The sequence below is a fragment of the Pteropus alecto genome, unplaced genomic scaffold (genome assembly GCF_000325575.1).
Source record: "Pteropus alecto unplaced genomic scaffold, ASM32557v1 scaffold30, whole genome shotgun sequence".
In the NCBI taxonomy this organism is placed as follows: Eukaryota; Metazoa; Chordata; class Mammalia; order Chiroptera; family Pteropodidae; genus Pteropus; species Pteropus alecto.
This window is the reverse complement of record NW_006429782.1, coordinates 1,106,829-1,120,335: the sequence shown is the minus strand read 5'-3', so window position 1 is coordinate 1,120,335 and position 13,507 is coordinate 1,106,829. Positions and strand designations below refer to the sequence as shown.

At 60.6% G+C, this 13,507-nt stretch overlaps 3 protein-coding genes across 6 annotated transcripts in view; 2 read left to right on the top strand and 1 right to left on the bottom strand.

Moving 5' to 3' along the window:
* AP3D1 (adaptor related protein complex 3 subunit delta 1) overlaps nucleotides 1–6,705 on the top strand; it is a 27,890-nt gene extending 21,185 nt beyond the window's left edge. The window contains exons 27-34 of the mRNA XM_025042661.1: nucleotides 5–85; nucleotides 297–344; nucleotides 724–913; nucleotides 1,074–1,162; nucleotides 1,350–1,435; nucleotides 2,080–2,201; nucleotides 2,288–2,367; nucleotides 5,440–6,705. Coding sequence (XP_024898429.1) covers nucleotides 5–85; nucleotides 297–344; nucleotides 724–913; nucleotides 1,074–1,162; nucleotides 1,350–1,435; nucleotides 2,080–2,201; nucleotides 2,288–2,367; nucleotides 5,440–5,535 — 792 coding nt within the window. The 3' untranslated portion in view covers nucleotides 5,536–6,705. The remainder of the gene's footprint in view (nucleotides 1–4; nucleotides 86–296; nucleotides 345–723; nucleotides 914–1,073; nucleotides 1,163–1,349; nucleotides 1,436–2,079; nucleotides 2,202–2,287; nucleotides 2,368–5,439) is intronic.
* A 711-nt stretch (nucleotides 6,706–7,416) lies between these two features.
* Nucleotides 7,417–10,803, bottom strand: IZUMO4 (IZUMO family member 4). 3 transcript variants are annotated; one of them, XM_015585356.2, is made up of 10 exons: nucleotides 10,497–10,803; nucleotides 10,328–10,408; nucleotides 10,168–10,239; nucleotides 9,724–9,750; nucleotides 9,555–9,630; nucleotides 9,357–9,404; nucleotides 9,261–9,275; nucleotides 8,934–8,951; nucleotides 8,688–8,702; nucleotides 7,417–8,368 (listed from the first exon to the last, which is right to left on the bottom strand). In XM_015585356.2, exons 1-10 carry the CDS (start codon nucleotides 10,708–10,710, stop codon nucleotides 8,278–8,280), a joined length of 657 nt encoding a protein of 218 aa, XP_015440842.1. In that variant the 5' UTR covers nucleotides 10,711–10,803; the 3' UTR covers nucleotides 7,417–8,277. The 3 variants fall into 3 exon arrangements, with proteins under 3 accessions (XP_015440842.1, XP_015440844.1, XP_024898760.1); XM_015585358.2 differs by lacking the exon at nucleotides 8,934–8,951 and having other exon boundaries at nucleotides 10,497–10,781; XM_025042992.1 differs by lacking the exon at nucleotides 10,168–10,239 and having other exon boundaries at nucleotides 10,497–10,775.
* Nucleotides 10,804–11,286: 483 nt separating this feature from the next.
* The window catches only part of MOB3A (MOB kinase activator 3A), a 17,614-nt gene continuing 15,393 nt past the window's right edge, over nucleotides 11,287–13,507 (top strand). Inside the window, exon 1 of one of the 2 annotated variants that reach the window (XM_006904067.3) lies at nucleotides 11,287–11,300. The gene's annotated coding sequence lies outside the window, so the exon portion shown is untranslated. Of the gene's footprint in view, nucleotides 11,301–11,419; nucleotides 11,754–13,507 lie in introns of those variants that run through there. The other variant, XM_006904066.3, reaches the window with a different exon arrangement.

Below are 13,507 nucleotides of genomic sequence, written 5' to 3'. Positions count from 1 at the left end.
GAAAAAATCCAAGAAGAAGCCACCTGCGGGCGACGGGGCGGCGGAGCCCGTGGAGAACGGCACGCTGGAGGAAGAGCCTCTCCCGGTGAGGGCCCTTCCCGCCTCCTGGTGGCCTAGCTGTGGCTGTCGTCCCTGGCCGCGCAGGTGTTGGGCATAAACTTCTTGCCCCCCGAGTCTCGCAGTCCTAGTATTTTGACCCAGGGCACCAGGCAGCCTGTGACAAGGCCCTGTTCCCTGGACGGGTGCGCCCTGTGGCCCTGGTGACCCAAAGCTGAACCAGCTTCCTTTGTTCCCAGCCCATGTCCAGCTACTGCCTCCTTGCCGAGAACGCCTACGTTAAAATGGTGAGTGACGTGGGTGTCTCAAAGGCACGGGCACATGGCTCGGGCACACAGCTCGGGGGCTTTTTGCACGTGGGGGCAGTGGCTGCATCAGTGGCTCTGGACTGCGCCTCCTCGTCAGAGGCCTCTGGGAAAAGGACCAACACCACATGTACGACAGCACGTGTGGCCTCGAGGCCTGCTCACCGGGGGCGGGGCCTGGGCTGACGGGTTGGTGAAATGCGTTCTCGAAGAAAGGACGGGAACTTGGGACGTATTCGCTCAGTCCCGGGTGAGGGCCTGTCTTCACAGCAGGTGCTGCTCACGCCCCTTGCGCCCCGTGCAGGCCCGGAAGGGGGCCCGTGGTCTCCCGCCACACCTACTGATCTGGCTTGCTCCACAGACATATGACATCCAGGGCAGCCTGCAGAAAGACAGCCAGGTCACTGTGTCCATAGTCCTGGAGAATCAGAGCAACAGCTTCCTGAAGAGCATGGAGCTCAATGTGCTGGACTCGCTCAACACCAAGTTGGCCCGGCCCGAGGGCTCCTCCGTCCACGACGGCGTCCCCGTGCCTTTCCAGCTGCCCCCAGGTGAGCCTGCCACCAGCGTCCCCAGGGGGTCTGGCTCCTCGTCCCACGGCCTTCCTTCGGTCCCAGGGTGCCCACTCACTCTGCCAGGGGCTGGCCGGGCCCCTCCCAGGCCTGTCCCACGCTGCTTCTCAGGCCCTGCTTGCTGTCTCGCCCTCGCCAGGCATCTCCAACGAAGCCCAGTTCGTGTTCACCATTCAGAGCATCGTCATGGCCCAGAAGCTCAAGGGGACCTTGTCTTTCATTGCCAAGGTGCGTGGGGCCTGCAGGACCCCCATGCCACTCCGAGCACACCCAGACCCCAGGGACCAGTGTCCTGAGGGCAAGTGGGGCCCTAGATGGGAGCCACTCCTGGATCCCCTGGCTGCACCTGAGCTCGGCTGGGGCCGGCCCCGCTCCCATCCCCTCCCCGCTCACCCTGCTCCCCTGTTCCCCGCAGAACGACGAAGGCTCCACGCACGAGAAGCTGGACTTCAAGTTGCACTTCAGTTGCACGTCATACTTGATCACGACCCCGTGCTACAGGTGCGCGAGCCCGTTCCACCTACACCACTCCCCTCCACCCCAGGTCCTGGGGGGCAGCGCGGGCCTACCCGCTTTCATGCCACGCAAGGCTGTGCGGTCACCTCAGAAAGTCGTCAGACCTGAGGCGTGCACGGCACAAGCGTCAGGTGTCCAGCTCGTAGTCAGCATAGGAAGTCCGTCTCTGACGTGTTGGCAGCTCCAGCAGCAGACGCGTCACCTCCCTGCGGAGGCTGGGGTCAGAGGTCACGGTGCGGCGGGCTGGTTCCTCTGAGGCCTCCCTCCTCGGCGTGTGGGCACCCCGTCCTTCCCATGTTCTCATGTGGTCGTCCCCTTCTGTGCGTGTGTGTCCTTGTTTTCTCTTCGGAGGACCCCAGTTGTGTTGGATCAGGTCCCACCCCAGTGACCTCATTTTACTTTAACTGGCCCTTTAGAGACGCTACACCCAGTACGGTCACATTCGGGGGCCCCGGGGGTCAGGGCTTCAACATAGGAAATTAGGGGGATACCGTTCAGCCCACGACGTCTTATAAGAGATCTCCCAAGTTGCAGGCAGCCAGGAGGGTCCCACCCCTGGGCTGGGTCTTTGCTTCAGTGCTGGGGAGCCTGTCTGTTGTCAGCATCCCTGTCCTGTGTCCTCTTCACAGTGACGCCTTTGCCAAGTTGCTGGAGTCTGGGGACCTGAGCATGAGCTCAGTCAGAGTCGATGGCATTAGCATGTCCTTCCAGAACCTCCTGGCAAAAATCTGTTTTCACCACCATTTTTCTGGTAAGGGACCCGACAGGGCCGGTGGGGGGCACGGCCTCCGCGCACACGGGGGCTGCACGCCCTCACGCCCGCCCGGTCTGTTGCAGTTGTGGAGCGTGTGGACTCCTGCGCCTCCCTGTACAGCCGCTCCATCCAGGGCCACCACGTCTGCCTGCTGGTGAAGAAGGTCAGTCCGAGGCAGCCTCTTCTCTGCCTCCGCCATCCCCTCCCTCCTCCCCGCGGCTCTTCGTGCAGAGGGGCTGAGTACAGTCTGGCTGCTCCACTGAGGCCCGGGGAGCTCGTGGTCGTGCGCACGAGCGGCCTGCTCTTAACTGTCGGGGCACTTGTGGCCCGAGGTGGGCGCTCATCCCGCTCCTGCACCGTCTGGGAGAGGCTGTGTGCGTGCGATTCGTGTTTCTTACGTGCTTTGCGGAATTCACAGGGAAACCCTCCAGGTCTGCAGCTTGCTTTTTTGAGAGTTTAGTTGTAGGATCCTTGACTTCTCTATTTCCCCTCAGCTGAGTGTAGGTGGTTTGCGGTCTGTTTCACTTAAGTTACTGAACTGACATGGGCAGAGTCGTCTGTGGCCCTCGCGTTGTCCCGTGGCGTCCGAGCGGGCAGCAGAGACGCCTCCCTCCAGCCCTCAAGTCAGCGCTTTGCGTCGTCTTCGTTTTTTCGGTTAGCCTACAGGTCGATCTCTTCTGGTCATTTTAAAAACCAATTTTAAAAAGAGGTTATTGTTTTACAAATAAATTCCCTTGAGTTCTGCGCCTCCTCTCCTTCCTTCTGCCAGCTTCGGTTCAGTCTGCTCCCGTGAGTCTCTGTAGGGGACGCTCGGGCCTTTCCACGGGCACTGATTACAAAGCGTTTACTGCTGTGACTTTCCTTTAAGCACTGCTTCAGCTGCACCCACGTTTCATTTTCATTTCTATACACTTCAAAACACTTCCTAATTTCCGTCACAACTTCCTCTCCGACGCGTGGCTTCGGATTCTCTTAATTGTCAGATGTCTGGGCCACTGGTATCACGGGGTCTTTGCGGCAAATGGACCCTTTGCTTGGTACGTGATGTCCGTCTCCATCCCGGGGTATTTTCTTTGCTCCGAGGTCCATTCTGTCTGACACCAGGATAGCCACTCCCTCTTTCTTTCAACCGGTGCCTACGTGATATGTCTTTTACCTCGAAGCTCTCTCCGGCGTGATATTTGAACGAATTCCTTGTAGGTGCACGCAGAGGAGGTCACGTTTGTGCCCCGTTCCACCAGCCTGCCTTCTGAGCGCTGTGTTTAGGCCGTTTACGTTTAAAGTACTGCTTACGTGTTTGGGTTGCAGGCCCCTCCTTTACTTCCCGCTTGCCCCTTCTCGTTCTCATTCTGCTTCTCCTGCCTCCTTTCAGTCTGTGACTGGTGCCGAGCCCCCGTTTTTATGTCTCTGTTGCGTTCTGCAGTCTGTCTGTCTGTCTAGCAGACTCCTAGGGATCACAGCGTACACATCCTGTCAGTGCCGACTTGGGACATGGACACCTCACCGGTGGCCTGTCAGTTCCCTGACCCCCCCTCTGTGTGAACAGGTGTCTCGTGTGTTGCATCTGCAGACGTCAGAGACACCATCATAGCATGTCCCACTTTGTTTTCAGCCCTCAGACAGGTTTCAGAGCGGCGTGTTCTGCTAATCCACGTCCACCATGTCTGATGTCTTTCATTCCTCATGGTCCGTGTGCTTTTTCTCTCTGAAGAACTCGCTTCAGCAGCAGGCCTGCCGGCCATGAGCTCTGCGGGTCATCCGCAGCCTGCCATTCCTCAGGGCTGCTCTCACTGCAGAGGGAATCGTGGCTCTGACTCTTCCCTCTCGGTGCTGTGCCCCTCGACTTACAGGGGGACTCCGTCCTGAGAACCCCGTCGTGGGTGGAAACAGGTCGGGAGTTACTTAGTGCTGCTCACCTGGCCCCGGCAAGGGCCACGGAGCACGAGATTGGGAGACGCTGCAGCGCGGGCGCTGGCGCCTGGGTTGGACCCTCGCGGTCATGGCTGCGCCGGAGCCCAGCAGCTCAGGAAGCTCGCACCGCTTGTCACCTGTGGGAGGGGTCCAGACTTGATTCCGAGTCCCCTTCGTGCTGAGCGCGTCTCGCCTTCGCACCATCTCAGAGGTGAAGGGTTGTGCGTGAGAGACCGTCTCTGTTAAAAATCCGCCATGCCCGTTGGGCGCCCGTGGTCTGACGAGAAGGCCGCGCCCCTCTTTTATACGGGGCGTGACTTTTTCTCTGGCTGCTTTCAGGCTTTCCCTTGCCCCAGTTTTCAGCAGTTTGTGCTGTCTGGGCACTGACTTCTTCGGGTTTTTCTGTTCGGAGTCCGCTGAATTTCGTGAATCTGTGCGTGTAGGTCTTTTGAAAAATTTGGGGCGTTCCACCTGTCATTCGCTATCGCAGAGCTGCATTCTGTCCTCCTTGGGGACTCCGCGAACAGAGCCCACACCTGCTGTTCTTCAAGTCTCTGAGGCTCCACTCACCCACCCGGTCCCTCGCACCTGCTCAGACTGGGTTGTTCCTGTTAGCCTGCTGTCAAGTTCACCGACTCTTCTCTGTCGTGTCCATTCTGCTGTTGAGCCCATGCAGTGAGCGTTGGATTTCGGTTACGATGTTTTCAGGTCTAAAGTTTGCACCTGGTGGTTCCTCACGCTTTCCGTTTGGTGGCTGAGACGCTGTTGTCTTTGTTTCCAGAGTATTGCGATTGTCAGTTGGAGGCTCTGGAAGCAGCCGCTTTAACACCTGGCAGATCAAGCTGCCATCTGCCTCGTCTCCGCGCGCGCACTTAGTTGTCGTTCTTTCTTTGTATCTCAGTCACTTCGAACTGTATCCCCGGCGTTTTGCATGTGATGACTCCGGGCCTCGTCTGTCCTGTGGAGGATGTTGATGGGCTCGGGCCGCAGGACTTGTGGCCCAGCATCCGTCAGTTCTCACAGTCTCTGTTGCCCCCGTGCCCGGCATGCTCAGTGTTCGGCCGAGGCCCACGCAGCTCGTCTGCAGACGAGCCCCCCGTTCCTGAACAGCTCTCCAGGCCACCTCCGGTTCCTTCCGGTTCCGGTCATGAGGCCCAGTACACCCAGGCCTCAGACCCTCGTGGGAAGCGGGCGTGCGTGCTTGTGCCATCTGCCTGGGACCAGTCAGTCCTCTGCTTGTCCACACCGCCCCCCGGGACAGGGCGTGTGGCCACAAGGCGGTATGTCTGTGCCGTGTCCACATGCCAGGTGTTTTCCTCGTCAGGGCGAGAAGTCCGTGTCGGTGGACGGGAAGTGCAGCGACTCCGCCCTGCTCAGCGGCCTGCTGGAGGAGGTGAGGGCGACGCTGGCCAAGTGCTGAATGCGTGTCGTCTGAGGCCACCGCTCACGGACAGGCTGCGAAGGAGGGACGGGTTCCAGCGCTAGGTTTCTCCTCTGTCGCATGTGTTCATCCAGCCCGGCGTTCATCTGAGGCCACCATGTCGCCAGTCAAACATCGAGGTCGTGTGTTCGTTGATTTCTCCTGTCATCTCTATTCTTTTGACCCTCCCCCTGATCTTCGGGGAGAAACCCTGTTCCCGTCCGCAGACCAGCAGTGGCCCCTGTAGCAGGGGCCGAGCGCACTCAGCCGCAGGGGCCGCCTAAGGAGTGAGCGTGGCTGCCATCCAGGCCAGGACCTGGAGGCTCCTGGGCGGGGGGCGTCCTGCTTCTGTGAAGTCATCCAGTCCCACAAGTCCCCAAGTCCCCTGCTCAGTGGCACTTGGAGGGTGAAGAACAGCAAGCTGCTTACCACAGTGACACTCCCCTTCACCCCTCATGGCCACGGGTCAGGTTCTCTCTCCCCAGGATGCGTGATGGGAAGGGGGTCATGCGGGCCACCATCCACTGTGTCCTCTGTGTCTCACCACCATGTTCTGTGTCGCACTGCCATGTGTGTGCTGGGTGGAGAATGGCAGCAGGCACTGAGGCGGAGGTGGGGGGCTATCACCAAGGGTCGGGTCCCCTCATGGAGCAGGACTAGACCTCGTTGGTCCTATTGTTTCCTGTTCAGCAGAACGTCCCAGTGGGCGCTGTTGGGGGTCAGTGGTGGAGCACTACAATTCCGGATCCCCTTCCCTTGTCCCTGAATGTGCCACAGGGTTTGTCCCCATGTCGTGCCTGCAGCTGCCAGGAGGGCCCAGTCCTGGGCTCCATGGCCTCAACAGCGAAGCACATGTGTCGTGGGGAGGCTAGGTCCCTGCAATGCTCCTCCTAGGCAGGGTGGGGACCCAGCCCCTGGTGAGACGGGGCTCTCCTCAGAGGTGACCGTCCTCAGTGACATTTTAACTTTCCTTTCGATGAAAACTGTCACTTTAGCATGTAGAATAATCTATTGCAGAATCCTGTGCAGTGATTCTAGAATCTCGAAATCGTATGACGTGTTACATATGAATTTATTTGCTATCGACATTCCCACGTAAAGGAGTGAGAGACATATCACGCTGCTGTAATGATTTTGTGTCGAGATGATCCAATAAACTTGCAAAACAGACGTTTATCTCTTGGGTTCTGCCCATAGCAGTGCACACCCGGCTGGGGTCATCGCACAGCTGCTTGGGGTCGCGTGGGGGCTCTGGGGGCCTGTGCACCCCTCATGCCTCAGATTACCCTCACCGCCGTCTCCTGGGCTCAGGGTAGTGGGCCCCATGGGGCCCTCTGATGACACATGGTGGCCATCGTCCTCCCTCCCCCCTGCCCCACCCCCGGCCCCTGCTGGTGAGGGGAACAGTGGGAGCGGATGCTGGAAAGAAGGCTGCTGATATCGCGTTAATTCCCATTCCTCTGCCCTTCCTGAGGCCGTTTCGCCAGAGAGAATTCAAGCCATGTCAAGCTGAGTCAGTGGACTTGAGTCTCGAGAGTGTGGGAGGGTGAGGAGCGAGCACAGACCGGCCCCGCGGTGGACCACAGCTCAGGGTGCCCTGGACAAGAGAAAGGCCACCTTGCACAGCGTCTGCCAAAAGGCTCTTTCTCATGATTCTCCGGGGAAAAGTGCATCGTGCAACAGCACCAACCCTTTGCCAGCCACACGGGCTAGAAAAGGCAAAGGCCCAGGCGGCAGACGCAGTGATGACGGCAACTAGGATCCTGGAGATGGCCAGCCCTGCTTCCAGCATGTGTGCCTCGGAATGGGGCTTATTGAAGACACCCAGCTCTGCTCTTTTGACAGTCTGCCTGTAGTGTCACCTGAGTCTTGGTGTAGGATCCTGGAGATGGCCAGCCCTGCTTCCAGCATGCGTGCCTCGGAATGGGGCTTGTTGAAGACCCAGCTCTGCTCTTTTGATAGTCTGCCTGTAGTGTCACCTGAGTCTTGGTGCACACCATATTGTCTAACCCCTGCCAGAGTTTCCTGCCTTAAACACAAATGTGCCCACGTAAGCAGTAGCTGGCATTACATCAGGGGAACCGCAGTAGGAAGCCCGGCGGGGTCTTCTGTCCTGTGATGCCCCGCAACGGAGCTGGAGGAGGAAGCCAGTGGCGCACAGGCCAACACACACACACTCTCAGGCACAGAAGGCACCTCCGGGCAGCACTTGCTTCCATGGAGACAGCCGTCCAGCCCGGACCAAGCCCCCTGGGGCTCCTTGCGCCGAGGGCCAGCCCCACGCCACCGAAGCAGCCTGCACTCCGGCCGAGTCAGCGAAAGAGTCCACTCGCTCCCCAGCTTACTCATAGGCGAGCCCATCCAGGTACACTGAGGCAGACTGCGACCCAATTGGCCTGGGAACGTGGGACCCGCCGTTCCTCCTGGCGCCTGTGACCAGATGTGCCTTGCCTGGGCCCCAGCCCGTTATCCCACATGGTTCTCCCAGCCCCCCAAGGGACTGCTCCGTGGTGAGAAGTGTCAGAGACATTTAATCATCCAGTAGCTCTGTGATCCCGCCTGGCATCTGCTATATACAAACTCGTCTCCCTTCTCCTCCACCCGGCCCCGGCCATGCCCAGGCTGATGGGGGTGGGGGGCCCCCAGGGGGCAGCAAGCTGCTCCCAGGGTCAAGCTAGGACAGCCCAGCTGAGTCCTGGCCCCAGGCCGAGGCTGGGGCGAGTCCGGTAGGCCCGGCGGCCGTCAGTGCTGCATCAGGCACTCAGAAGCGTTCTCCAGAGTCAGGTTGGCCAGATGTGGGGGCTCTAGGCACGTGAAGCTCGGTGATATCAGGCTGCGGGGGACAGGTGCCTCAGTCCTTCCTCTCCCCTCCCACCTTCCTCCTAACTGCTGGGTCTCTGCTAGGGGCCTGGGCCTCCTCCCAACTGGGGCACATGACCAGGGTTGCAGGCAGACCCTCAAAGCTGAACTCAGAGGCCCGGCCTGTTTTCTCATCCCCACCCAATGCTCCCAGGATGGGCTGCAAAGGTGTGTGGGCGGGGCTGCGGTGAATTGGCCTCTGGGTTTTCATCTCTGGCTTAGGTACAACCCCAGTCCCTGGAGCACCCCCCCACCCCCAGGTCCCTGCAGCCTCCTCCAGCTGGGTGACTCACAAGGCTGGAGTCGTCCTGTGCGTCCAGGCGGCGAGGAGGAAGGTGGAGAGGAAGACACGTTTATTCGTGAGGCGATCACGCAGATATGCACGCACAGGTGATGTCTGCATGGCCCAGGTACAGAGAACCCCACCCGGCTGTGCCCGCCCTGTCCAACACCACTGCCCATCTGCTGCCACACACCACCCCATTCTCCCCCTCCCACCGGGCTGGGGCTTTGGAGAAAATGGGCCGTGGGGTCCTTACCTCATGCCGTTGTCCTGTCTGAAAGACACAGTGGGGTCCTGGTTATTCCCGAGTTTGGGGCTGAGGCTGTGCCTGTGGCCCCCAGGCCCCTCCACTGAGGCGCATTCATTGTGGGGAGCCCTAGGTTCTGACCACAGCCTTGCTACCCACTCAGGGTAGGGGGAAACCCAGACTTTCTGGGGACCATTTAACCTCTTGTACCAGATGAGCTGAGACCTCTGAGGACAAGCACAGGGGGCCAGGCCCCACCTCCTAGTGGCCACCCCCATATACTTACCCATCTATCTCTCATGAAACCCGCGTTGGGTTTGGGGAGGGGTGACTTACTTGTGCCAGTTATTTCTACAACGACAGAGGATCTGGAGTCAGAGGCCAAGTGGCCTCTGTTGGAGTCCCCTCCCAGAGCCCAGCTGCCAGACTCACATGTAGTGCAGGAGGCCCTGCACAGCTGTCTCCCACTGCGCAGATGACCTGCGGGGACACGGGCGGGGGTGGTATGGCCACAAGTTCAGAGGGCCAGCCAGGTCCACCCCACCCTACCCAGGTGATGAAGAGCCAGGGAGGAGGCGGGGGGGCCTTGAGGGAGATCCTGGGACCCCATGGACCGCTGCCTGAGCCTACTCGCAATTGTAGCCAAAGCAGATGACATGCGAGTCGGTGCAGTTGCTACACGAGATGGTCTCGTACTGGAAGATGCCTGCAACACATGACAGGTGGCTGCGGGCGCCCCTTGGCCCCCAGGGCCCGCTGCCGCCACTGCACTCCACAGCCTGGATGGAGGTTCACTCACCACAGTGACGCTGACAGTCGATGCGGCCTGTGTGGGGACAGGAGCACAAGGGCGTCGTCTTAGCGGGCCCAGCTCGTCCCCACTCCGCCCACCCTCTCAGGCCTGTCCAAGGCATGGACTCTGGCCAGTGGCATTTAAGGTGGCCCCTCGCCTGGGATGGAGCAACCACAGCTTCCAGAGACCAGTTGGGGGTGGGGGGACGGGGAGGGAGGAATGAGATTTATCTTTTAATGGGTCCTGCTGGTGCCCAATTTGAAAAGGTTGCAACCCGCTTTTGCTCCCGTCCAGTGCTGGCTGCAGGCTCTGAGTTCCAGGGCCCCGCTGCACTGACGCCTTATCCACGTCACTCCAGCTCCAGTCTCTACGGGGACTCAAACGCTCCCGTGGCCCTGGCTCCCCAAGGCCCAGGGCAGCACCCTCCCTCCCTGGCCCTCATAGGCTCACTTTCAATGATGGCATTCTGGATGAGATGCACCTGCTCCCGGAAAATAGCCCGGAGCTCGTTGGGGAAATACCCTGATGGGGGGAGGGGGCAGGAGACAGGAGGTCAGGCTCAGGCGCAGGGCACATGGGGGTGCCCCCGGGCGGGTGGACCACCCCTTACCGGGGAAATACATCTTCCCCTGGTACAGCTGATCCATCTTCTCGTACACGGCGTTCGCCACTTGGTCCAGCTTCTCCCGGGCTGAGGGCGGGAGGAGGCGGCGACTGAGCGGCCCGGGCCAGAATCTGGCTGGGCCGGGGGCGCACCCGCGCCGGGCCCCCGCACTCACTGATCTCCGCGGGGATGGCCAGGTGTAGCTCCTTCATTGTGTCCTCGCTCCAGTCGGCGAGCAGCGAGCCCGACACGGGGATGTCGCCCACCCACCAGGACTTCAGGTTCACGTGATGGCGGTAGAAAGAGAACTTGTCCGAGAAGTTGCGGTGGCAGTGCAGGCAGCCCCGGGCCAGCGCCGCCGTCAGGCCCAGGTACAGTAGCAGGGCCATGGCCCGCCCCCGCTCGCCGCCGGCCAACCAACGGCGCCTCTTGCGCCACGCCCTCCCGCCGCACACCAACCAACGGCGTCCCGGGTCCCGGGCCGCGCCTCCGCACGGAACCAGCGCAGGCCCGCAACTGACAACGGACGCCGACTCCGCCTCCAAGGCCCGCCCACGAGCCGCCCCGCCCAAGTCTGCACCCACCCTGCCCCGCCCCCAGGCCGCGCCCCACGCATGCGCCCACGGCCGGCGCTCGCTCCTCCTTCCGGGACGTCCCCTGCTCGAGGCCCCGCCCCTCACCCGGAGCAGCAGCCAATAACGTTACGGCCCGTCCTCGATTGCCAGGCAACCGAGTGCGCGGCGGACTACGCCCCTCCCCCGTCTAGAGTCCCTCCCCCGTTGAGGCCGCGGTCTGAGGCGGAAGTAGACCCGGCCGGGCGGGCGGGCCAGGGCAGTGAGCAGCTTCCTCCGCGGCGGAAGGCGAGGCGGGAGCTCCGTACGGCCCGGGAACCGGGGCCAGCGATCCGGGGGGCGGAGGCCGGAGGGCGGAGGCCGGAGGGCGGAGGCCGGACTTTTTTTCGCTTGGCGTGTGGCAGCAGGTGGGTCCTCGGATGGGCGAGCGCGGGAAGGGAGCTGCCGTGCGCTGTCGGTGGAATTCGTGGCTGAAAATGTCACTTCGGGGTCAGCCTCGGGCCGCGTCGCTCGCTGTGGTCAGGCCCCCGCCTCCTGGTTGGGATCAAGGCCGCGGGAGTTCAGGGCGCCCCGACCACGGGGACGGGCTTTTCGAAAGCGCGCGTCCTGCTTCCGGGCCCGCGGTCACTGAGCGCTGGGCGCCGGCTGGGCGCCAGGTGCTCTGGGGTCGGCACTGCCCACCCTGGGGACTTCGCAGCCCCGCCCGTGCACTGCCTGGAGGGCTGGCATTTAAACGACCGTGAGTTTTGTAAAATGTCACTGAAAGGGGAAGGCGGGGTGTTTGGAAATTACAGAAAGTCACAGAGCAGAAAATAAACCCCGAGCGACCTACCAGCCCGAGAGCCACTGTGAATTTAGGGGTAAGATTCTTTCGCTCTGTTATTACTTGTTTGTTTGTTTGTTTGTTTTTTACTTTCGTCGCGGTTTCGTTGGCACACGGGCGGGCGAGTTGGAGTGCGATGCGCAGGCACTGGGGCGCGTTTCTCAGCCCGGGGCTGCCTGCGCCGCCGCCGCCGCGTTTGGGACTCGCTTCTGTTACACGTGGCCCGCGGGCAGCAGCAGCTTCCTCATTCCCCTCTCCACCCGACACAAAGGGGCTCCTCTCAGCCCATTACACAGGCTCCGCCGGCTGGGGCTGCCACCGTCCGGCCCCTGGCCAACGCCGCTGGGGCCTGAGCCCCCCACCCCCTGGACGTTTTAAGGACTGGGTGGCTCTTCTTCCGCTGTGTTTGCGGTAGCTTGTTGGGGTCAGTGACCAGAACTCACTGTGGAGCCTTCGAGCGAGGGGTGAAAGCGAGGGATGGGAACACAGCGAGTGGAAGGCAGCCTTGCCCCGCACCCCGGGGCCCCGCTTCTCTCCGCCCCGGAAAGGCGGCCTTTGTTTCTTCACCCTGGAACCGACTCTGATCGCGGTGCAGTCTCCCCGCTCTGGGGTAGGAATCCTGCACCCACCTCAGACGACACCTGTCGCATTGCCCCTTTCTTCCGACAGGTGGGTTTTCTCCCCTTTTAAACCCTCTGGAGCCAAGCTGTCTGGGGCAGCAGCCACTGACCACGCGTGCCTACTGAGCCGGTGAAACGGGGCTGGTCTCTAAATTAGGACCATAGTTCACCCCACTCCTCGGAGCCGCATGTGTTCAAAAAAGGCAAATTATCTCCTTAAGTGTTCCTCTATTCCCCTGGAATTAAGATGATACTTTGTCGCCCGTGCGTTAAGTACAGTGTATCAGAACGTTGACTTAAGCTGCTCTTTTCAGTTTCTTATGGGCAAAGTGGCTGCTGGAAAGTTTGAAATTCCGCAGGGGGCACATCCCTAAGGCCTTCCGTGGTGGTTATTCTTTCCACAAATGCGCGTCCAGCTCATGCTGTCCCAGGCGCCGTTGGTTTCTGCTTCCTGTGTGTGAATTCAGACATTTCTTAACACAGGGTGAGCTCCTTGCAGGGTTTAGCCAAACGCCTGGAGTATATTGATCAGTGGATCGGTTTTAGCTGTGATTTTCTTAGACTACTTTTTAGAGCAGTTTTAGGCCTATGGCATAATTGAGGGGAAGGCGCAGAGGTTTCTCTGTACCCCCAGATCCCCCCCACACACAGCCTCCCCCACTCCCAGTGTCGCCCCCAGAGCCGCACGTTCGTTATGAGGGTGACCCTACCTTGACACATCGTTTTCACCCTCAGTCCTTGGTTGGCTTTGGGTTCATTTGCTTGACGTCGTGTGCTCTGGGGATTAGGACAGTCCCCAGTGTTATAGAGAGCGTTTTCGCTGCCCTCAAACCCTCTGTGCGCCGCCTATACACCCCTTCTTCCCCAGCCCCGCACCCCCGACCCTTTCCTTGTGCGCTTAGGTCGGCCTTTTCCAGAACATCCTGGAGCTGGAATCACACCCCTGGGGCGCCTCCTCAGACTGGCTTCTGTCCCTTAGCCACGTGCTTTTGTGGCCCCACATGCCTTTTCGTGGCTCATGGCTGACTTTTTATTGGAACCTCCCTGAAGGAGAGAGTGTCCTTGAATCTCCCAAAGCGGAGGGGCAGTGATCCCTATGTGCAGACTCCCCGGTACTTGACCCGCCCAAGGCTAAGTTGCCTCCTCCCTCCCTCCCCTTCCCTCTCTGCCA

Excerpts from the sequence above, each read along its gene's own strand:
- IZUMO4 (XM_015585356.2), bottom strand. The coding sequence starts at position 10,710 with ATGGCCCTGCTACTGTACCTGGGCCTGACGGCGGCGCTGGCCCGGGGC. Across the intron at positions 10,240-10,327 it reads GGGGAAGATGTATTTCCCCG|GGTATTTCCCCAACGAGCTC; the intron begins GTAAGGGGTGGT and ends TCCCCCCATCAG. Across the intron at positions 9,631-9,723 it reads CGACTGTCAGCGTCACTGTG|GCATCTTCCAGTACGAGACC; the intron begins GTGAGTGAACCT and ends CATGTGTTGCAG.